The sequence below is a fragment of the Fukomys damarensis genome, unplaced genomic scaffold, assembly GCF_012274545.1.
Source record: "Fukomys damarensis isolate Sample0158 unplaced genomic scaffold, DMR_v1.0_HiC HiC_scaffold_9, whole genome shotgun sequence".
Classification (NCBI taxonomy): Eukaryota; Metazoa; Chordata; class Mammalia; order Rodentia; family Bathyergidae; genus Fukomys; species Fukomys damarensis.
In genome coordinates this window covers 3237365-3261178 of record NW_022900921.1, presented here as the reverse complement: position 1 = coordinate 3261178, position 23814 = coordinate 3237365, and the positions used below count along the sequence as shown (strand labels likewise).

Below are 23814 nucleotides of genomic sequence, written 5' to 3'. Positions count from 1 at the left end.
TTTGGTGCTAGGGTTCATACGCATGGCTTTGTACATGCTAGATAAGTCCTCTACCACTGAGTACCCTCCCAGTCAGCCAATACTCTTTTCGGGAAGGGGCAGGAAGATTCTACTAGCAGGAGATTGTCTAGTAGCTGCCTCTCTGGTTCCAGATGGGATTCTGCCCCGGACTAAAGGTCACCACCTGTTCTCACTCTCTCTTGGCAGGTTTCATTGCCAACCTTTCCGTGCAGCGGCAGTTCTTTCCCACTGATGAGGATGAGTCGGGAGCTGCGAAAGCCCTGATGAGACTTCAGGACACATACAAACTAGACCCAGGCATGATTTCCAGAGGGGAGCTTCCAGGTAACTTGCCACTGTAAGCTTTGCCTGTACTGTTTGCATCTCTTTGGTGGCTGGGTGAGTCAGAGATCAACTTATGGTCTCTCAGTTGCTCTGTTCCCTCTGGTGCTGACCCTTCTTGCATCCCTGTTCAGTGCCAGTATCCTGGTCCAGGGCAACTGCCTGCCCTTAGTCCCTGGCCACTGCCTCACTCCAGATGACAGCCAAGGCCCTATCCTATGTCTCAGAGAAAGCCAAGGCTGCTGTTCAGCAGCCCCGGCCTCTGTCCTCAGAGCACCACAGGTCTGCAGCCAACCCATTTCCATCCCTACCTTCTGGTCTCTTTCTGTCTGAAGCTGATCTCTGGACTCTTTCCCCAGCTGCTGTCCCTCCCCCAGTTATGGTCTGAACCCCTTTTCATTCTCTCTCCACCTTCTGGTCTCTCTTCCTGAGCATATACATAGACTCTGCTCTTAGTTATCTTTCAGACTTCTTCCTAAGTCCAAGGCTCTTTTGAGTTTCTGCTGCTGGGTGGTCTTTGCTTCCCTTCTGGCTAGGCTGCGGGCTAGAACGATGTACATTCTGCTCTCACTTTCCTGGTTCCTCTGGACTCCTGAACCTGCAATGCTTGCTCCCTGCTGTCCACCAATCCAAGCCCTGTGAAGTCACCAGTGACCATTGGACTGGTAAAGCCAAGGGACTGATCTCAGGCCCCTCTGGTCCTTCATTCTTTCTCATTTTCTTTGTTTCTTTTTTAAAGCAGCACCTTTTTAACTGACTGTACAAATATTAATGTTTGCAAGATGACATATTGCTTTTGGGGGGGCCTATGCAAGACCAATTGGACCCAAGTTGAATAGACTAGTCTGTGGGAATTGCTGGAGAACAAAGAAGCAGAGTGATCCGTGGTATGAGGAAGCTTTCCTTCTGTTCAGGTTTTCTGCTGCTGGCTGGCCACGGCTTGAGACCTAGGTGTGAAAGAGTCTGATGAGCTAACAGGAAGAGGTGTGGACTTTTCTTTCCTGCCTCCATGCGTCTTGAACCAAGCCATGCCATGCAGCCACAGAGAGAAGGCAGCTCAGGGTACCTTCAGAGTTTGTTCTCCTCCAGCTATGAGACTGGTGGGTGAGAGGAGGTCCTTGAGCTGTCTCATTCAGTTAAGAGATCCACTGGTGTCCTGAGTGGGGATGAGAAAGCAGAAGGACTTCAGCCCTACTTGAGTTCACCGTGAGCACTTTCCCCAGTGTTTCTTCCCGTGGTGTGTCTCCCCAGCTTCCAGCCGGTGTGAGCCAGGGCCTGTGGGATGTCTCTGCCGGAGTATTCCATGGGCTTCTCGAGCTCACATGTCCCGCATTGAGTCCCCATCTCCTTTTGAACTGTTTACTCTCAGCAACTCCTCCCGCTGGCAGCCTATGCCAGCATCCTCAAACCTGTGGATTCTACCTGTCTGATGTCTTCTGTACTTTCCTCCGGCTCCAGCCTCATGACTGTTTCGTACTCAGCTGGATCGTTAATATACCGTTCTGACTTGTGTCGTGCCTGCAGCTCACTAAGATCTCCTGCTGCGGTCTTACGCACATACCTGTTCCTGTGAGTTCTGATCATGGTGCTTAGCCCCTCTTGTGTATGGCCCGTAGGGTCCGTTGTGTCCCCTACCTCCTTTCCTGTTGTGCTCGGCTCCCCTGTCACTTAGCTCTGTCTTCGTCCCACTCCCTCTGCAGGAGTAATTGACCCGTGTCGTGCGGACTACTTCACGTCTGCTTGCCCTGTAGCACTCAGCTCGGCTGTCACTCTCAAGGGAGCAGACATTGGAGTTGGCGCCCAGGAGCCATTCTTACCGTTTTTGGCATCTGTGAGACAGGGTGACTGTAGCTACTGGTTATTAGCATCCCGAAGGTCATAGGACACATCTTTCTTGGCACAAGTGCCTAAAGTTCACAGTATTGTCTCTGTTTTGACAGATTTAGACAGACGTTATCTCTGTTTCCATAGGGGACGGAGACCCAGGCTGGGTAAGCTGTCCGTAGTCACAGGTGGTGGTTGCACAGTGAGACCTGCTCACACCTGCCTTTGTGTCACGGCAGAGCTTCAGCCCACCCATCTGTGTTATGCAGCCTCCATCAGGGTAGGTCCCTGGGCCAGAGGAGATCTGTGCAGGCCCACGGAGAGGGGAAAGGGGACCCAGGACCTGGCTAGTCCCTGGCCTACCTACAACTCCATCTTGAGTTTAGTCTCCCAAGCTTCCCGTCCCACCTTGGTGGTTCTGAGCCACTGGGGTAAGCAGACCTTGGTCTCTGAAGCAGATAACCTGCTGCAGTAAAGGGTTCATTCTGCATGAAGGCCTGTCTTAGCTCTCCAGCAGAAAGCTCGCATTCTGAGGCCTTTCTTTCACGTCAGCCATGTCCGGGTGGCTGTTAATGGAGTTTGAGGGAGGCTCCTGTTCTCTCCAGGCTGGGTCACAGGCTTCTTTCTCCCCATGGGATCTGCTCTCTCAGTCTCTGAAGAATACACATATACACAGTCCTTTCCATCTTGATCCTGTCCTGGTCCCTGCTGCTGCTTCTCGGCTTGAAGCTGTCTTCATGGTCATACCCTACTACTCAGCCCACAGCAAATGATCCATGGTCCCAAGGCCTGCCGAGCTGAGGCTCACCAAGCTTCCTATTACCTAACAGCCTTGGCCTCTGTCATTCCACGCCTGCCCCCTCTGTTACTTCTACTTCCTGGTTGCTTCCTGGTGTTACTTGTTCTGTCTTTCCTGCGTAGGTATTCCCTGGGACACCAGCCCCTGCCACCTGTCTACTTTTTGCTCAGCCCCTTCCCTACAAGTGAATATTCTCTTTTTTTGGTGCCTTCTAAGTTCCATTTCTCATGTTCAGCTAATTTTTCTACCCCCCAGACTTGTGGCCAGCTGCCAACCACATACCCCTGAACCCCAGCACCTTTCTGCTGTCTTCAGTACTGCTCCTTCTCAGACTTCGTCAGCTCCCCTGTGAAGACCACTTTCCCACTTGAGCAAAGGTAGAATGTAAAGCTAGGAGACTGTGAAGTGTGGCCCAGGGCCAGACCAACCTGTCTGCTCACGGTGCCAGTGGCCCTTCAGGGTGTGTGGTCTAAGGCCGTGGTGGGGTTCTGCTTGAGTAATATCCCCCTTGCAGGGGCCGGACTTTTCCTCCAGCTCTTTGGAGCCTGACTGTTGGCTTCTGCTGCAGGAACCAAGTACCAGGCAGTGCTGAGTGTGGACGACTGCTTCGGGATGGGCCGTTCAGCCTACAACGAAGGGGACTATTATCATACAGTGCTGTGGATGGAGCAGGTGCTGAAGCAGCTTGATGCTGGAGAAGAGGCCACTGTAGCCAAGTCTGAGGTGCTGGACTACCTTAGTTATGCTGTCTTCCAGTTGGGTGACCTGCACCGTGCCCTGGAACTCACCCGACGCCTGGTCTCCCTTGGTAAGGAGATCAGGGGGAGGGTAAGATGACTTTGGGGAGCTGGCGGAGGAACTGGGCTCTGCTAATTATACTGCTTGATCCTGCTCCCGGGACTGAGTCAGTCTGAACTTTCACCTGGCTTGTCATGACTTCAGACCCAGACCCACTGCCAGCTACCTCCTTGCCACCCCAGTCCCTGTGTGAGCTCTTGCCTAGTCGCTGATAGGTTTACTCAGGTCTGTGCCACCAATGACCCTCCACGCTCCTTTTTCAGTGAGGACTTGGTGCAGTTGTGCATCCATGACTGTGCAGGCGGAACCTTCACTGTGTTGGGAGCAGCTTGGGATGTGAGCCGCACTTTGGGGTGGCTGCGACGACAGTGACCCGGCTATTACATTAGTGGCCCGAAGTCTCTGCCATGCCATTGTTGCTTATGATGTGGGACTGAAGGAGGCCCAAAGCACTATGCTTTAACAATCTATCTGTTGTAAACAGAAACAGTAAAAAAATCTCCTATAAAACACAGGACTGTCATCAGCAGTAAAGACTTTCTTATACTGCTGCTTTCCGTGGGGTCCTGAGTCTGATGTCGGCTAGCATATGACCAGTGTGAGGACCTCTGTAAATTCCATCAAGTAAGTTTGTAAGAGCCTTAGACAGGGAGTCAGAATACCTGAATTCTTGTCTGTGTAACATCAATTTAAGTCAGTTATCCAAGGAGTGGCACTGAAATCCATGCCTGCTTCTTAGGACCCTGAAACAGACACAGATAGAGCTGTGAATATTCAGTATTTCGGCTTGCCTTACAGCTGTGACCAGAGAGTAGCCTTCTGGGGAACGGCACTCCAGGGAATGGCTGTGCGGGGCACATAGCCAGGTGTGGGGAGGACACAGGACTCAGGCCTGCTTCTCTGCAGCTGGGACCTTGGGGCCCCCTAGGGATGCTGGAGAAGGATGTCTCCTTGGTGGCTGCCGAGTTGTCCTCTGCTTTGACGATGTTCCTTCTCCTCTCTGACTGGTGCAGGGAGAGCCTCTATTGGCTTTTCAGCTCTGGCCCACACACCCTGGCTGGTGCTGTAGACAGCAGGATGAAGCCTGCAAATGGGCTGCTGGGAGGGTAACCAATTACAGAATAATTTCTCTAAATGACCTCACAGATGTTTGCGATTGCCTTTTCTTTCTTGTTCTTTGCTTTTGCTAGACCCGAGCCATGAGCGAGCTGGAGGGAATCTGCGGTACTTTGAGCGGTTGTTGGAGGAAGAAAGAAGAAATCCGTTGTCAAATCAGACAGAAGCTTCGCTTGCAGCCCAAGAAGGCGTGTATGACAGGCCGTTAGATTACCTGCCCGAGCGGGAGGTGTACGAGAGCCTTTGCCGCGGGGAGGGCGTCAAACTGGTGAGAGCAGGGGCAGCGGGGCGCCCGGGTGGTGGCAGACAGGTCGGGGTGTGCGTCCCTGTGTCTGTAGGTGCCTCTCTTAGCCTGTCCTCCAGTGCTTGGAGCTGACACTGGGAGTTAGTGACAGACCTTTGCCAAGGCTGGTGAGTGGGTGTGCTCTGAGGTTAGGATGGGAGACTGGCTTCCCCAGTGCCCAGACAGAATTTCAGTCCTACATGCGGAGAAAGCCTGTGTAGTAAAGATGCAGCTCTTCTGGACTTGGTGTGGGTGTTGCCGGCTTTGAGAGCCTAAGGTCCCAGTGCTTCCTCAGAGGCCTGGCCGGGAGCCCCGAAAGGCTTCTCCTTGTTCCCCTCAGGCTCGCTGTCTCTGTGAAAGGGTCTGGAAAGCCCTGTGCCTCGGAGCCTTAGGTGACCTTGAGGGAGAAGAAACGTGGTGTGATTGTGGGGGTGGGACCTTCCTGGTAGTTGTGTGTCCTCCCGCAGCGGTGTGGGAGGGAGCAGCTGCTGGCCATCAGCAAGCCCTGTGCCTGATGACTGGGAGTGAGGGCTAGGACGCACTAAGCTCACGGAGTGCCGCCCTTTGCTTCCCAGACACCCCGGAGGCAGAAGAGGCTTTTCTGTAGGTACCACCATGGCAACAGGGCCCCGGAGCTGCTTATCGCCCCCTTCAAAGAAGAGGACGAGTGGGACAGCCCGCACATCGTCAGGTACTACGACGTCATGTCCGACGAGGAGATCGAGCGGGTCAAGGAGCTCGCGAAGCCCAAGGTGGGCATCTCCGGGTCCTCCCTGGGCACCGCAGGGCCGGGTCCGCTGCCATCTCCGGCACTGTCAGTCCCGATCGCTGGTCCCGGTCATGGTCCAGTGGGGCGGAAAGACTCGGGAAGCAATGTGGACAGCCAGGCGTGGCAAATGCTTGTGAGGGAGCAGGACAGGCCGCATGCTGTGGGCGTCCGCCCCCTGGCCGGGGCTGGTGTAGGAAGTGCGTTGGGAAACTTCAGCTCCTTACGCTGTGCAGCTGGGTCCAGTGGCTATGTCCTCAGGACCGCAGGTGACGTGAGCGGCCCAGAGGAGGCCCACAGGCCTTCTTACCCTGGGGCTCTCCAGGCCTCTCCCTGGGCCTCTTGGTTTATTCATTTCTTTTCTTTTTTTTTTTTCAACTAGGCTTTGCACATTTTTTGTTAAGTCTATTTCTAGGTAGTTTATTTTTGTTACTGTAACTTTACTCTTTTTTTTTTTTTTCATGTTGAAACCGGTTATATTATTATATTAGCTTACTATCTTCTGCTAAAATATATTAAAATATATTGGCAATAGCTGATTTTTACCAAGTTCTTAAGTGTGGCCGGCCTGTCTTCAGTGCTAACGTGCGTTAACTATCACATTTATGAGGCAGGCTGGGTCACAGGAGAGCATGAACTTACTCTGTCCTTCTGTGGTTTCATGCTGATTTTCTTGGGTTCCTCAGATAGTGTTATCACCTATAAATAAGGAAAATTTTGTTTTCTCCTTCCTCATAGTTTCTTTGTGTTTGTTATCTTACTGAACTGCCCAAAACCTCTAGAGCATTATCACAATAAGCATCTTTGTCTTACTTCTGAGTTTCCTAGAAATTCTTCTGGTATTTTGCTGGTAAGCGTGCACTTGGCTGTTTGTGTTATATATATGTCATGTTATACAAGTATTATTCTTTTTCTAGTTCATGAAAGATTTGCTGCCATTTGCTATCTCTTCATCCCTACCCTTTAATTACTGTTTTTTATTTGAGCCAGAGTCTGAGTTGTCCAGGCAGGGCTGAGATTTGCAGTCCTCCTGCCTCAGTCTTCCAGAGTGCTGGCATTACAGGCGTGTACCTCCATGGCCAGCCTGGCTGGATACTTTATGGCTCTGCCCCTAACGGCACTGTAGAGATCAGGTGCCTTAGCACTCCTGGAGAGACCTGAAATAGTTCCTGTTCTGCCTTGGCTTGGGTCCCTTAGGGTTGATTGTTGGCATTATTGATGTAGCTCAGTAGTGTGGAGAATGCTGACAGGGACCCCTCTTTCTACTTTCAGGATTGGCTCCAAAGTTCTCCAGGGAAGAAAACAGCTTTTCTGGTTTCTAGGTTAGGGAGGCACTGTCATACCAAAATCTCCCGAAGTATTCCTTACCTGTTGTCACTCATTCCTAGGCACTGAGAACCTTGTGTGTGTGTGTGTGTGTGTGTGTGTGTGTGTGTGTGTATGGTGTGACTGGGGTGAGAGTTGGGAAAACTTCTCTTAGAACAGAAGCCCCGTGAAGAGCCAAACATGCTGACTATCATAAGCTGACCTCCTCTTTCCGGAGGCCATGAGGGACAGATGCTATTCTGGCTTTGAAGTGGGGCCAATGAGCTTAACTTGGCCTGTGGGGAATGTCTGGCAGTTGCCTGTGGGTCCCTAGGCCTCTTTCAAAATAGCTCTGACTGTCCCCAAGGGCAGCTGCCTGGAGTCTTTTCTGTGGGTGCCAGGCCAGTGCCGAGGCTCAGCGTGTAGCTGGGGTCTTTTGTGGCAGGAGTTGGCATTGGGGAGGACTTGTATTCAGCCGAGCTCAGGAAGGGCCCACAGGTAAAGCCTGTCCTGGCTGCCGGCCCTCTTGTTGGAATGTGTAGCAGTGCGTCGTCCCGGCTGGCCGGTCTCACCCCTTGGGAGACTTCTAATCTGTCATTCCTCTTCACTCGTCAGTCCGCCCCTGGCCCGAGGACTGTCTTCTCCTTCCCTGGCTGCTGCCGTGGCCTCCTGTCTAGTTTCTTCCCTCTCCAGCCCCTCCGTAGTCAACGCCTGGTCCTTCTTACATTTAATTGTGACTGTCCCTCCCCCCAGTAAAGTCTTCCCTGTTTCCGTTTTCCATGAGGCTGTACTGGTGCTGCTTGTGCCTTGGGGCCGTTCTCTCCACTGCTCTGCGTAACCTCTGACCCACAGGTGACCTGCAGGCAGTGCCAGGCTCTGCATCCCTGCTCCCTCCCTGTTCCTGCCGTGTTTCCCTGCGTGCTAACTCCTCTCTACCTTTGAGATCTCAGCTAGGTGTCCCCTCCTCCAGGAAAACATTCTTGAGCATTTGGCTGAGTTTCTCCAGAACGTGGAGCTCACTGATGCTGTGCTACAATTGCCTGGCTGGTTTTCTGTCTTCCCTTCTTGACTGAGTTACATGGGGACAACAGCCGTGTCTCCGTCCCCCAGCATAGCGCTAGGTACACAGTAGGCACTTCCCAAATATGGACTGAAGTCGAGGGGAAGTGCTGTTGAGGGTATCTGGGCCTCTGGTCTCACCCAGGTGAGACCACTAGGACAGTCCCTCAGGGCTAGCTTTAGGCTGTAGGTTCCTTCTGGCAGTATCATCAAGCTGCTTTAGGAGGCTGGGGAGATAAGACAGATGGAAAAGCGTGTGTGTACATGTGTAAGAGTGTGTATGGATGTGGGTGCATGGCCTCTAGGTGGTGGTTCACTTGTCAGATCCTTTGGTTTTGTCATCTGACTGTGTGAGGCTCCCAGGTAGGAGAAAGCAGGGCTGCCTTCCTCCTTGCAGCAGTGGGAACCCAGTGTAAGGTGCGGATGGCTCGGAGGAGGCCACAGTGGCTCAGAAGGGTGGTGGAGCTTGACTGAGTCAAGAGAAGCACACAAGTTGAGGCCCAGGGATGGTGAATATGAATATGGTGGGAACAGCTGAGCTCACTGGTGTGTGGGACTGCAAGGAAGGGAGCTGTTCAGGAAGATGCGTGCATGGTTAGAGAAGAGACTGGCACAACTGTGTGGACAGCTCAGACCTAGGGAGGAGGACAGATGAGTCCTGAGTGACTGGGGTAAGTGGCCAGAGAGGGAGAGTGCCTGCCTCAGACCGCTGCTGTAATCTGAGTTTGTTTCATCTGTACTACTCATTTCTTAACCGGCTGAAAAGGAAGTTTTGGGCTATTATCTGTGTTTTTTTTTGTGTGTGTGAGAGAATCTTATGTCTATGTGTTACTACCTTATTATTTTGTTATGAAATTTTGTCTTATTATATTTAAAAAAAAAGGATGATAGGGCCTTGGCTCGAGCTACCTTGTACAAAGCTGCTTCCCCCACTAATGTGGCCGGCAGATCTGGTCCTGGTGCTATATGGGAAAACACATGAGGCTGAAAAGGATAAGCCTGCGTTTTCTTCCTCATTTCCAGCTTGCACGAGCCACTGTGCGCGATCCCAAGACAGGAGTCCTCACTGTCGCCAGCTATAGGGTTTCCAAAAGGTAAGCGGAGGTGGTGCTGGTGTGATGGCTGCTCCAGTCCCAGCTCCGGAGTTCCTTCCCTGTGCCTCCTGAAGGGGGATGTCCTGGCTTATCCTGCCTGCTGGGTCCCCGCGTCGTCTTGCGGCGCTCACCTGTGCCCAGTCCTGGCCTTGACATTGGTGAGACACCGTGGGACCTCATCTAAGGCCGCCTTCCCCATTGTCTTTGCTCTCCTGTGCCCAGCTCCTGGCTGGAGGAAGACGATGACCCTGTTGTGGCCCGAGTCAATCGCCGGATGCAGTACATCACAGGGCTAACAGTAAAGACCGCAGAAATGTTGCAGGTACGGCGTCCCTGGGCCCATGGCGGGTACCTGTCTAGGTGACTCCTGAGGTAGGCAGGCTAGCTAATAAACTGTACAGCTGCACAGCTTCCCATCTTGGGAACCAACGTCAGTTATGTGTGTCACCTTCAGTAGTTCAGTTCTCTGTAGGTTAATTAAACATCTCTTGTGTGCCCAGGTATGCCAGGCGCTGCAGCCAGTGGCAGCACAGCAGGCTCATTCATATCTTTCTGTTCCAGGGACATCTCTACGAAGGCTAAAAATACCTTCAGGGTTATGGTTCTGTGTCATGGTCAAATGCACTTGAGAATACACTAAAGTGTTCCGTTGCTCAGAGAGTAAGAGGCCCGGACTAGCTGCCTGGGGAAGGTGGAATGCTCTTGTCCATGTACACCTCCGCTGGGCCTTGGCTTCCTGCTCTTTTTTAAAGGTGATTGTGAAGAAACATGGCAGTGCTGGACGAGAGTAGGTTTTGGGCAGAGCTCCTTCAGTGTGTCCCGGTGCTGGCTGTGCGTCCTCCCAAGCAGCAGGACTTCTGGGTTCTTCTGTAACATCAGTGCCCTGAGACACAGCGGAGGAGTCTCACTGTTGTCTGTCTAGAGTGCTCTGGATCTCCTGGGTCAGAGTTTTTGTTAAGATAGCAGCTGTTACCTTTAGACTTGGCACTTGGGTTTGAACACAGCCGAAGTAGACTCCTTAGGATAGTGACTAGGGATAACTTGGAAAAGATTTTCTGACCTTTGGTCTGGGCATATCCAAGCAAATCAGTGCTCATTCTTTTTCTTTAGGTAGCTGCATCAGCAGTCAGAAAGCCAATTTTGAAGGGTATCATTATGGATTTGTACAAAGTCCACCAGAGTTTTCAAAAACATGCTGATTACCTTGAAAGCAGTGTTACGAACATTTGAAATACTTCAGTTCAGCTTTGCTTAGTGTTTTCTAATTTCTGAATAAATCCTACAGACAAGTACATCAGTAGAGGACCTCTGCTATACCTCCTGCTTGCCTTGTCATCTCCGTGGGATTACCTTGAATCGTCTTCTTGGAGCAATATTTTTAAAACATGTTTTTTGGTACCGGGGTTCGAATTCAGCACCTTGTGCTTGCGAGGCAGGCGGCAGCACCACTGAGCTAAATCCCCAGCCCTTTTTAACATTTTAAAAGTTAATTTTGGTTGTTATATCAGCCACTGCTACTTTCATGTCAAAGCTAGTGTTGCGGAGTCTCATGGGCCTGATCAGGGACAGCTATTGGCTCCCCCTGACCGTGGGAATGAATGGACGTGACCCACCCCTCTGCTTTCCTGGCTAATTTCTCAACTGCCTGTTACCCTGTCTCACCCTTAGCCTCAGAAGACAGCAGCTTCTGACCATGCACTGGCTTCTCTGTTACAGTCTTGGCTTCCCCGTCAGGCCTCTCTGCGGACCGAGGTCTAAGTGTGTACCTTCTCGATGGAGGGGCTCTTACAGTCATGGCTCTTTGAGAAGATCTTGTGCATATCTGCCAGGTGGCTGAGACACCATTTTGTTTTCATTTTTCCTGTAGGAGCTGCCTTGGCATTTCCTTTGCCAGCCAGCAGTATTGTGAAAGCTTTGATCTGGGCTCAGTACCTGTCCATGAATGCTCACTCCCTGGGTGCTACTTGCAGTGTGGCACATGCGCGAGGCACCAGCCCCAGCCAGCATCAGGGTCCCTTGGGAATCTGCAGGCTTCTGCAAAGGAGCTGCGGCTCTGCTGCTGTCCGCGCTGTTTCAGCTCTAATTGGTGTCAGCTGTGCACCTCGGTGAAGACAGGCAATTGAGGCTTTTTGGGAATTGGCTGAGGGCTTGTCTCATAGAGGAGATGCTGTGCATTCCATAATTCTCTTAAGATTCAAGACTTCTGGCTCAAAGATGTCTCGGTCTCACCAGGAAAGTGATTTCTAGCCCTTTTATATTTCTGCCTTCACTCAACCTCAGCATCATGAATACCCATGTCTTTCGCTTGACTGACTCTATCCTGTAGCAACAAAAGTGTAAAGATTGACATGAATACCTCCTCACGGGAATCAGTTTTGACCTACAGTTGCTTGTGCTAAAGGTCCAGGTCTGGGGTTTGGGTGTGCCGGGGTGGTGAAGTTCCCATGCACTTATTTGGGGAGTCGGTGCAGTGACAGCAGCAGTGCAATAAAAAGGTGAGCCAGCTGTCGCATCACAATTTCTTTCGCTACCTGGGACCTGAAGGGTTAAGCACTCTGTCCAGTGAGTGGAGGAAGTGTTAGAAAGTGGCTGTGCTTTGAAGCCCTAGCAACGAGCAGCTGTTGAACTTTCTTAGGTGCCATGGTGTACAGTCACAGGCCTGCCTCACGTTTCCTTCCAGTCCCGGACTGCAGTGGATGTCTTTGTGAGAGCATTTCTAGCAGGATTTTGCGATCTGCCCCATCGAGGTTTCCCTTCTTAAACTCCCCCAGCCTCACGTCCTCCTGCTGCTCCGCCCACTTCTCCTGTGGACAGGAACTCAGGTGCTTCCGAGCAGGAACTCAAAGGCTGATGCGAGACAGATGACAGAGTATATTTTCGTCCACTGATTCTTCACATCAAAATTGTCATTTTTATAGATGCCGAAGATAGTAATGTCTAACTGTGCATTTCCTTGTATTTGGCAAATAGTGTCTGTGCTGCAACAAGATTTCCTCTCTTGTAGATTTACCACCCACCGTTTTCCCCCACAGGTAAAGGTGTCCATTACTGCCAATTTTTAGCATCTCTTACTTAACTATTGGGATTGCCAAAAAGGACAAACAGAAAAATACCAGAAAATACTTTCTGAGAACTAATAGCTGAGCCCCAGTGGTTTTTAGGGTCCTGGCGAGATGCCGCAGCTCTTCCTGGTACACATTTATGGGCCTGAGTTGATCCATCGGCCTCTAACCTTGTCTCGTTGTACCTGCTATAGCCAAGTAGCCGCGCACTGTGATTTAGAATGTGCCCTGGGCTGTAAGCATCTCAAAGGCATTTACAACTCCCAACCCTGTTAATGACACCAATAGTGGCCAAGGCTGCCATGGCTCAGGTCTCTCTGCAGGTCCAGGCTCACTCTGGTGGTGCAGCGGTTCTTGGCCACCCTTGTCCTGCAGCTTGGCTTGGATGCAGAAGTACTCCGTGCAGTGGGCCCTGCAGGAGGGGAGGGTGAGATGTGCTTGCTCCCTTCAGGCTGATTATAAAGAGATGCTGGGAGATAGTGGCAGGGGCAGTGCCAGACAGGGAGTAGGTGCAAAAGTAGTATTTAGAAAGAATAGCCTCAAGCCTGGTGTGGTGGTATGTGCTTATAGTTCTGTTATTTGGTAGGTTGAGGCTAGGCCATCTCTTGAGCTTATGAGTTCAAGTCCAACCTGGGCAACAGAGCAAGACCCTGTCTCAAGAAACAAAAGACACCAAAACACCGAACTCTTGAGGTTATTGTGACATTTTCTCAGACCACCTTCTCACTGTCTCCCAAACAGAGCCTAGGCTGGGGCTTGCCTCCGGAGGGACTCTGTTACCTGGGTATGGTGGCGCATGCCTGCAGTCCCAGCCCTTAGGAGGCTGAGGCAGGATTGTTGAGTTCTAGGCCAGGCTGTGCTACGTAGTGAGACTCTGTCTCAAAACTACCGAGAGAGGGAGAGAGAAAGCGAGACAGAAGAGGAGGTAAGCTGCTTCTTCTGCTGCTGTGTGAGGGTGGTCGCTCATCTTGTTCTTGGAAACCACTTGTGCTGCAGTAGCCCTCCTCCCTGTACAGATGCTTGCTACCCCCGTGCTGCCTGTGCTGGCAGGATGTAGCTATCCTTCACCTTAGAGAGGCTGCTCTGGGCTCTGCTTGTCTTTAGGCCGAGGGAGATGGTATCCTTGGGAAGGTGAGTTGCTGGGGGCTGTTCGTGCTGCTGACAAGATCCATGCTGTTGTTTCTCACCAGGTTGCAAATTACGGAATGGGAGGACAGTATGAGCCGCACTTCGACTTCTCCAGGGTAAGGTCCAAATCCCAGGTGCAGTCCAAGGCCCTCACTGACTGACAGAGCACTTCGGGCTCCACATCCCTCCACCCCAACCTCCTGCCTCTCCAGGGGAGGCTGGCCCTGGTAAAGCCCAAATCTGGAACCACAGGGCCTGGGGAGCCCAGGAACCTGGCTGTTTCCCTGTAGATGTGGGAGTGTTTCCCCCACCTAACATGGGTATTCTTTGCCCAGATTCTAAGGCGAAGGACCTCACTAGGTCTGTGAAAATTTTTCCTGGACGCCCCCGCTGCCCCATGCCCTAGGCGGTCTCCCGCGTTGCCTTGGTCCATGTCGTAGGCTGTTTTATGGAGTGCATGCTTCCTCGCTTCCCCTGACCTGTTAGGCCCCAGACCTTTGGGTGGTGAGCAAGGTAGTTGGAAACTTGGGTGAAAGTTGTTGTCTGTTGCAGCGACCTTTTGACAGCGGCCTCAAAACGGAGGGGAATAGGTTAGCCACGTTTCTTAATTATGTAAGTACTGGGTTCAGGCCCACTTGTTTCACTCTCACTTAATTTTATAGAACCATGAGCGAGATGCTTTCAAGCGTTTAGGGACTGGGAACCGTGTGGCCACATTCTTAAACTACGTGAGTATGATGTGTGCAGCTCACGGGCTCTGTGGGGACCGTGATCCAGAGGCCTCGCGTATGCCACCCCGGCGGGCTTATGCCCACCGCTGCTGCGTGCTGGTTCCTCTGTCCCTCAGCCTCTCCCAGCGGAGCTCAGCAAGCTGGCGCTTATTCCCGTCTGGGTAGCCTTCCCTCCACACTCCCCGCCAAGGCTGTTCCTGGCTGCTTTTGTTCTCAGCTTTTAAAAATGTGTTGTAAAATACACACAACATACAATTGACCACCTTAATCCTTTTAAAGTGTACTTCAAGAGCGTTAACTATATCCATAACGTTTACATAACCGTCTCTGCCCTCCATCACCATAACTGTACTCATCGCGTAAAACTGAAACCCTATTCCTGTTAAACAGTGATTGCAGGCCGCCCTCTCCCAGCCGCCTTTCTCTGTGATTTTGGTGTCTGTCTCACGCCACCTGACCTCATGCACGTGGAGTCAGAGAGTATTTCTTTTGTGACTGGCTTGTTTCCCTTACTGTAACCTCTTCAAAGTTCACCCGTGCTGTACCATGTTATGCCACCTTCTTGACGGGCCCAGCGCTACCTTGGCTCTTGGGGTGGATGCTCTGGAGGGTGACCTCTTGGTGGCAGCACGAAGACGCAGCCACAAGGTGCCCTTAGGTCAAGGCAGCCGTGGTTTCCCCAGAGGCTGGTGCCGCCTCTACACCTTCCTCCAAAGGCTATTGCCTTTTCTTTTTGCGTGAGGAACAGTTTCCTTTCCCTTCTAAGAGAGTCTGCTCTGCAGAGACACCTCTGAGGACTAGAACCAGAAGTTGGTTTTTGCCTTTTAAATTTTCATTATGTGGTGACGGGAATGTGCACATTTCCTCTTGTGGCAACTTGAGGTCTCACATGGGAGGCTTTAAACAGAGGACAGATTGATGTTTAGGTACCATTGAGACAATGCTGTGGAGAACCAGCTCTGGCTTGGAGTTCGAAGGCCTCCCTGGAAGGCTGGGTGTAAGTTAGCATGTTTGTGGCAGAAAAGAGAGTGTACGTAGATCTGGAAAAAGAGCTTGAAGAGTTGCAAAGAGAGAAAGCCAGTGTGTCTGAAGGAGAAGCTAGTGAGAGCCTGGGGGTTTCCCCACATCTGATCCCCAGGGCTGTGTGAGGTCCCTGGGGCTTTTTGTCTTTTTCATTTACCATGTGTCTGTCGGGTGCCCTTCCGTCAGTCTGGTGTGTGTCCTGTGGGAACAAGTTTTAGCTCCAGTGTTCCTGACACTATAAGCAACAGCTTGAAGTGAGCGAAATGAGGAGGGGGTTGAGGCGCACCATGTGGGCCAGTGTGGCCCTCTGTGTGGAGCCGGTGGACAGCATGGGTTGAAGCTTCATTGTGGGCGAGAGCGGGGGCCCTAAGACCGCTGCTCACCCTGAGGGTGGCTGTTCTGGGAGAGGGGGGTTTGACTAGAGCAGTGAGCTTCTACAGCCAGAAAAACTGCTCCCATGGCAGGGACAGCTGCTATTAGAAGCAGCAGGGAGCTCCTGGTCAGACAGCTTGGCGGGCACAGGGGTCTAGGCAAGGTCCAGGCTGGATAGGGATCACGGGTGGGGCCAGGATTTGGGTTTTCTGAGTGCAGGCTCAGGCCGTTCCATTCCAGGAGAGCCCATGTGTGCCTCCTGCGGGCCTCAGCTCTGAGAGCCCACAGCGTGGAGACTCCTGATGGGCCTCACAGACTGAGTCGGGCGAGGAGTTCGGGCCTTTCCTGGCCACGGGGCAGAGCCGCACATGCGCAGAGGCCAGTGCCCTTGTCGCAGCCTTCAGAGCTCAGTTGCTCCGAGATCCTTGGGGAGAGGGGCCAAGCTCTGTGCCTTGTGTATTCCCAGATGAGTGATGTAGAAGCTGGTGGAGCCACCGTCTTCCCTGATCTGGGAGCTGCACTTTGGCCTAAGAAGGTAAGTTCTAGGTCTGGTAGCCAGATGTAGGCAGGGCTCTTGTCTGTGAACCTCAGTCCCATTTTCTGGCTGACTTGACTATCGCTTTGATGCGCCTATAGCCCCTTCCTACACACACTGCGGACTTGTGGTCCAGCTTCTACCTGGGCAGGAGGGACGGGAGGAAGTCCCTTCAGGGGTGGGTGAATTTCTAAACCTCCATGTCACCATGAAGGGAAGTACTTTCCAGGAAGCTTCTCTATCAGAAGAGTCCCAGAGCCCTGTTTCTTATACACAGGAAAGTGAGGGTTTTTGTGCTGAGGACAGGGGTTCCTTGGTGCCTGTGGTCAGGTCTCTGAGCCTGGTCCCTAAGGATGTCTTGACGGGCTGCCTTCTCCTAGGGCACAGCTGTATTTTGGTACAACCTTTTGCGGAGCGGAGAAGGGGACTACCGGACAAGACACGCGGCCTGCCCCGTGCTTGTGGGCTGCAAGTGGGGTGAGTGGCTTGGGCGGTGGTGTTGGCCGTGGGGGTCTCAGCCTGAACTTCGATGGTTGGCTTTAGACTTGGAGCTGGCAGGCAGCTGCTGCCAAGTTTGCACATAGGTATGACTGCCTCCTTTCTGAAAGTTCTTTCTGTGAAGTGCTGGACCATCCAGCCATATCTATTCAGCGGCTTCAGTGCTGAGACAGCTGCCTAGGAACGCTCAGAGATGCCCAGGGAGCTGCAGGAACCCTGAGCCACACAGCAGCCTATGTCTCAGGGCTCTGCAGAGGAGGGTCTGGCAAGGGTTCTGAGGAGCAGAGGGCAGAGCTGCAAGCAGAGAGGGGTAGGGCTGTCCCAGGCAAGTAAGACCTCTGTGGAACGATGCACAGTCTCTCATAGGTGTGGTGCTGGGCGTCCTTGTCACTTGAAGAAGGGACCAAGAGATGATGCTAGAGGATGAGACCAGGCGCCAGAGGCTGAAGCTTGAACCTTGTCTTTTATGTGGCTATGCTGAGCCACAGGAGGCTGGAACTAGGATGTAAAAGGAAGTAATCACACCAGTTTATAACCCTTTGGAGTTTGGAGGGTGAATAGTGGTGGATTTACAGAAAACTGATGAAAAAGAAGATGAGGAAGTTGCGGACGGGGGCGCAGTTGTACAAAAAGAAAATGAGTATAATCTAGATGGCTTAGTGTAGCATTAATGTTACAATAACCATGTAAGCACTCCATATTAATGTTATTTAAAATTTATTATTTATCTCTACATTGCTGTTATAAGCCTTATAGGCATTTTATTCAATGTTAAATACATGTGTTACTTTAAGTTCAGCTGTACTTTAGTCTGTGTGACTTCAGAAATACATTGAAATGTTTGTATTCATTAGGAGAGATCTGTGTTTAGGAAGAGTGAGTGTCCTGTTCCAGTGTGTTTGAGACTCAGCTTTAAGTGAGCGCTCTAGCCCCAGCTCTGCTTTTGTATAGAAGTTGTATCTTGGCCCGCAGAGCCTGGGGTATAAGGCCAGACCCTCCGCAGTGCAGACAGCTCCTTCCACCCCTGCCTCTCCGTTTTCACCTGCCATATTCCAGTTATATCAGGCTTCTTGAGAGCCTGGACATTTGTCAGAGTGGTTCCTGCCTTGAGGACTTTCTCATCCTGTACTTACTTTCTGCGACCCCCCTTGGTGTGGCACCATCTTCATATGTTTTTGTGTGTGCTTCCTCTTCCCAGGATAACGTGTTCAGCTTCATATTTTAGACCTGAGGCCACCTCCTCCCTAACATGATTAGGTGCCCTTGGGTTCTGTTCCCATGGCAACCTTCATATGTGTGTCGTGTTCCTCATGGAATTTTGGACCTTTAACCCGTTCTTTCATGTGTCTTTCTCAGTAGTTCATGAGCAGTTTTGAGGCCGAGACCATGTCTTCTTCAAGTCTGTTTCTCAAAGCACAGAGCAGGTGTCATCATGGCAGAGTTGTTAATTTTTGCTGCAGATTGTAATGTACTTGCTTTCTTTTCACAGTCTCCAATAAGTGGTTCCATGAACGAGGACAGGAGTTCTTGAGGCCTTGTGGATCAACGGAAGTTGACTGATGTCCTTTCTTGCCCTTGCCCTTCCTGGCCCCACAGCTGGAGTCATCTTCAAGTTCAGCACAACAGACACCTTTCCATGTCCCAGCTCCTGTCAGGCAGGGATTTGGGAGAGTCAGTGTTTGTCTGAAGTGGGAGAGAGTACACTGGACTGGACCTGTAGGACCTGCTCCCAGCCTCTTCTTCAGCCTGATCCCCCCCTGGCTCCAAGGGTAGTGTTGGAGCAGCTGCAGCAGAGCCAGGCTGTCCGGCACCTTGGAGGGTGCCTCTGTACCTCAGATGTTGTAGGTGAGAGATGTTTCAGTGAACCAACGTTCTGATACTTTGTTTACATGTTTGTTTTTATGGCATTTCTATAAATTGTGGCTTTAACCAGAAAATAAAATGTCCTTGCCAGAAGCCTTAAAGAGCCTTATTTGTAGTATTTTTTAAAGACCTGACAGCTTTTGCCCCACTCAGCAGTTTGTGTGCCTGAGAATATGTTAGTGGTGAAACCATGGCCTTGGATTCGAGACCTGGTTTTGACACTTGCATCTCTCCAAGCTACAGTGTCCTGAAGATCAGGGGTAAATGATGTCTTGTCTCCCAGATAATGTAGAGTGCGTGAATGTTCATGATTGTGATGCTGCTGTTATTAGGAAATTCTTAAAATTTGGGATCTACACACAGAGTTGTTCATGGCCCATGCATGGCCTCTGTGCAGCCCTGACAATGACACTTTGAAACTTACGATGTGACTTTGAGCTGTACCCCTCCAGACTCACTTGTGTGGTACTCCAGTGTGGACTGTGTAGGCCACCGTGTCGTGCTGTGTAGGGCAGGGCACAGTGCAGTGCCGACTCTTGGTTCTTGTGCCCACCACGTACATTCAGGTCAAAACCACCTTCTGTCACGTGTGTGTTTGTTCAGCTGGGCAGGTAAACTGTGGTTCTGGTAACAGTGTTTTGTTCTGCACATACGTGTGCCTGTGAAGACAGGTGTTCATCAGTATTAGCGAACATTGTGTTTTCTTAATTAATTATGAAACTTGTCTTTCTTCATAAAATAATTTAATAAGTTAAAATATAAAAATAAAGCAAGTTTTATTACTTATACACATGAACTATATTATAAACTTTATATGTGGCCAATAAATGTAAAATAAAATAGTTTTTTAGTGGTATAGGCAGTAGAAAAATGTGTCATAGTTTTTTTGTGTGTGCATGATATTTTTATGATTACATGAACATCACTAAATACTAGAGAAATAAATGGTTGCTTACGTGTGTGTGTGTGTGTGTGTGTGTGTGTGTGTGTGAGATATGAGGACTGACTCAGCCTTCCCACTGAGCTGTATCCTGGTCCTTTTCCTACCTTCCTTCCTTCCTTTCTCTTTCTTTCTTTCTTTCTTTCTTTCTTCCTTTTCCTACCTTCCTTCCTTCCTTTCTCTTTCCTTCCTTCCTTCCTTCCTTCCTTCCTTCCTTCCTTCCTTTCTTTTTTGAGACAGTGTCTTGCTAAGTTGCTAAATTGCCCAGGCTGGCCTTGAACTTGTAGTCCTTCTGCCTCAGCCTCCCAGAATGCTGGGATTACAGACATTTGCGACTATGCCCAGCTGTGACTAGACTTTTATAAGCGCTCTCTTACCAGAGAAAAATATCCTTTGCTTCCCATTCCCACCTTGTTTGTATTATCACTTTTTGGCAGAATGTATATTTGTGAATGTAATTATTTTTCCCTTGTATCCTTTTTATTGGCAGGCTATGGAGACTAAAATTAGAAAATTAGATTAAAACTTTCTACCTAGACATGGTTATGCATGCCTGTAATCCTAGCACTCTAGGAGGCTGAGACAAGAGGATTGGAAGTTGGGCAGTTTAGCAAATTAGTAAAGCTATCTCAAATTTGAAAAATGAAAAAGGGCTGGGAGGGGCTGGGGATTTAGCTCAGTGGTTTCGCCGCCTGCCTTGTAAGCACAAGGTCCAGAGTTTGATCCCTGACACCCCCCCCTCACCCCCCGAAAAGGCCTGGGAATGTAGATCAGTGTGAAGGTCCTCAGTTCAATCCCTCATACATACTGCCCCCCCCCCGAAAAAGACCATATTGTTGTGTAGTTTAATTTTTATGATTCATTTAGTTTTGTTGATGTATTGTAGGAGTATAACATAATGCGATGAATACATTGTTGATGAGCATTTGAATTGGTTTCAGCCTTTGTATGTTATGATTAATGTTAGGTAAGCATTTTTATACATGATTTCTGCTGTACCTAAACACATTTCTTTAGGATTTACCTTGGAGTGGAAATGTGGAGTCTTAATTGGTGAGTCTTCATCTGCCACTTTTTGTTGTGTACCTTGTTAAGATAAGATAGGCTTATGCTATAGTAATAAATAATCCCTAAGTCTCAGGGGCTTCATGTACAAAATTTCCTTTCATGCAGAAGACCATGGGGTCTAGAGCTACTGCCATCTAATCCCCTCTAGCAGCTTTCATTGGCAGAGCCTAAAAGGAAGGCAGGGAGAAGGGAGTCTGAGAAACGTAATTTGCAGAGTTACTGCTCCAACGAGTCAGACTAGAGCTTGGGAAGATGGGCTTGGAGCTGAAAATGACAGAAAACACCTGGTGCCTGAGGTGGATTTTTTTTCTTCTTCTTAGAGAACATATTGGACTTATTGAATCTGTACAGTGCTGATTTTAATAAATTTTGGAAAGTTATTAAAACATTTTCTCTTCCAGTTATTGTGTGTTCCATATAAAACTCTGATTAAATGTTAGACCATATCTTGCTACACTTCTTGTCTCTTAACCTGTCTTTTACATTTCCTATTTTTTCTATATTTTTAAAATTTTTTATAGCTTTTTTGTATTTAAAAATTTTATTAACTGCATTTTGGAATTTTTCTGTAAAGACTTAAAAGATGTAATGTCATTGTTTTCTGCATTACACCATTTCTGTTAAAAAGTCAGCTATCTTGGCTGTTTGTTTCTCTTTTGAAGGTAACCCACTCCTTCCTTTCTAGCTGTTTTTAAAATGTTTCTCTTTATTTTAGATTTCAGTAATTTAACTATGGATATCCTTAATGTAGGATTCTTTTTGTTATTTCCTTGCTTGGCATTACAGAGCTTCTTAAATCTTGATGAATTTTGGCAATTTCTTTTTTTGGTGTTTTTTTGTTTTTGTTTGTTTGTTTTTCTGACATTATATCTTTCAGGTATTGTCTGGCCTGTTTTTTTCTCTGTCTCTCCTCTTTCCAAGAGTTCAATAATCGGGATATTAAAAACTTTTCATTGTGTTACATATGTTTCCTACTCTTTCTTTTTGTGTCTCATAGCTCTTTTTTCTCTTACTCTTTAGACTAGATATATGCCTTATACTTTTTCTTTTGCTAAAGCTATTTTTGATTTCTTAATTTCATCACAATCTTGATACTTAAGTTTATTTGGCTTAAGCAATTCATTGATTCCTTCGGACAGATTTTTAAGAGATTTTATCTGTATTTCCTGTTTTTTTTATCCTTGGTCGGGCTTTTTGTCATGAACACTGGTTGACTGGAGGCGAAAGTTTTACCGTTTATTTGTTTTTGGTTTTTGTTGTTGTTGTTGTTGTTGTTTTCAGCACTGGGGGTTAGACCTAGGTCCTTCATTCTAAACTACATTGCTATCCCTTTTTATTTATTTATTGAAAAAAATTTTGAGACAGGGTCTCACTAAATAGTTACTAAACTAAATAAGTTACTCCGACTGAGCTTAACTTGTGATCCTCCTTCCTCAGTGTCCTGGAGTGCTGGGATTATAGGCATTCACTTTGATTAAAATTTTTTTAAGGTAAAATAAATATAAATACAGAAAAACCCTATCTTTGATACCTTCCTTTGTTATCTGGTATAAGCAGTTATACATTCACTTGAGCATTTCTTGCATTGATCATAGAATCAGCCAGTAGGGAATCTGATATGTGTTGGTAACTGCTTATCAATCCCAGCCTGGTCACAGGGTAACACAAGGTAACTTCTTTCTTAGAGACAGGGCACTGCTTTCAGTAAACCTGCTTAGCTTGGCATTAATGTGTTTACTGTGGCAGCCAAGAGTTGAGTGTTTTCAGTGTGCATTTGGTGTTGTTGCAGGGATCTTACAGTCTGTTGTTTTCATACAGAAGCTCTTCAGAATAAGAGATGAAGAAGCTGAAGCTGAAGGTCGGAAAGGTTAGTCAGTGCCACTGAAATCACATGTGGTCTTGTTCCTGGTACGTGGAAGGCCTGTGTGACAGTTAAGTTGGGTTGTCACCTCAGTTGGCTTGAGAGCCACCTGTGTCTGGGTGGGGCATACAGACCTGACATTGGGTTGTACATCTGGTCCTCGGCCTCTTCCTCTCTGGCACTGTTTTCTCGCTCTGCTGCCTGGCTGCCATGAACTAAGTAGCTTAGCCTTGCCCTTCCGCCCTAATGTTCCTGTCTTGGAGCCAGCTGGACCATGAATCATGTGAACTGTGAGCCCAACTAAACCTCTCTTCTTTGAGTTGCAGGTGTCCGGTATTTTGTGCTAGTAATGGGAAAGCTCACAATTGCAACCTGGGAACCAAACCCTGATCTGATAGCTCCCCAGAGCCAACCTCTAAAAAATAAAGTTTTTATTCATTTAATAGTTAGTTATTAAAGGCCTGATGGGAAAAGAAAGATAAATTCTGTCTTTAAAGGATTAAGAGAAACAGAAAAAAAACTCACAAATGGATGAAATGAGAGAGGTCAGATAAATAAGAGGTACTTGTTCTTGAGAAGCACAGAGGAAGGAGAGTCTGCTTTAACCAGGGAAGGAGCGCTGAGCAGGCAGCATTGGGACTTAAAGCATGAATAAGCTTTGCTTTCTATGCTCACCCTGTTTAAAATAGATACAAAATTTTTTTTTAATAAAGACTTTATTATAAATTTTCTTTTTTTGCAATCCTGAGGATTGAATCCAGGGCCTTTGCACCAAGCTACATCTCCAGCTCTTTCTATTTTTATTTTGAGACAGGGTTTCGTTGCTAAATTGTCCAAGCTGGACTTGAATTCATGATCCTCTGGTCTCAGACTCCTAGAGTACTAGGGTTACAGGTTTGTGCCACCATGCCTAGTTTACTGTAGAAAATTCTGTCCACCCTGCTCCCCAGTCCTAGGCCCACTTCCTGGAGGAACCTGTTACAACTGTCTTTTTTTTTTTTTAATTTTGCCGACTATAAATTATATGCTTATAAAGCACTGTTTCTTGGTTTTTCTGTTTTAGAAATCTGAGAGGTAATCATTTAACTTATATTCACTCTCTCCAATGTATCTCCTCCCTTTGCCACTTTTTGATAGTTATATTATCTATATTCCTTTTGGCTTCCTGGTAGCATAAATCTTTTGGTTTGATAAACCTGAGATGGTATCTCTGACATTTTTATATGTGAAAAGATGTAGACTAGTATATTACTTAACAACTGCTCGCTGTAGTCTAACTAACTTGATGCATAAAATTAACTGTCACATTTAAACTTCTGTCATTTATCCTCTGGACTTAGGATAAGT

General features: G+C 48.8%; 1 protein-coding gene across 4 annotated transcripts in view; it reads left to right on the top strand.

Annotated features, from left to right (window-relative positions):
- The window catches only part of P4ha2 (prolyl 4-hydroxylase subunit alpha 2), a 30917-nt gene extending 12195 nt beyond the window's left edge, over positions 1 to 18722 (top strand). The window contains exons 5-16 of one of the 4 annotated variants that reach the window (XM_010639771.3): positions 208 to 345; positions 3534 to 3773; positions 4954 to 5147; positions 5738 to 5914; positions 9316 to 9386; positions 9609 to 9708; positions 13639 to 13692; positions 14129 to 14188; positions 14239 to 14304; positions 16169 to 16237; positions 16618 to 16714; positions 18225 to 18722. In XM_010639771.3, coding sequence (XP_010638073.1) covers positions 208 to 345; positions 3534 to 3773; positions 4954 to 5147; positions 5738 to 5914; positions 9316 to 9386; positions 9609 to 9708; positions 13639 to 13692; positions 14129 to 14188; positions 14239 to 14304; positions 16169 to 16237; positions 16618 to 16714; positions 18225 to 18295 — 1337 coding nt within the window. In that variant the 3' untranslated portion in view covers positions 18296 to 18722. The remainder of the gene's footprint in view (positions 1 to 207; positions 346 to 3533; positions 3774 to 4953; positions 5148 to 5737; positions 5915 to 9315; positions 9387 to 9608; positions 9709 to 13638; positions 13693 to 14128; positions 14189 to 14238; positions 14305 to 16168; positions 16238 to 16617; positions 16715 to 18224) is intronic. The other 3 variants (XM_010639769.3, XM_010639768.3, XM_010639770.3) reach the window with 3 other exon arrangements.
- Positions 18723 to 23814: the final 5092 nt, after the last annotated feature.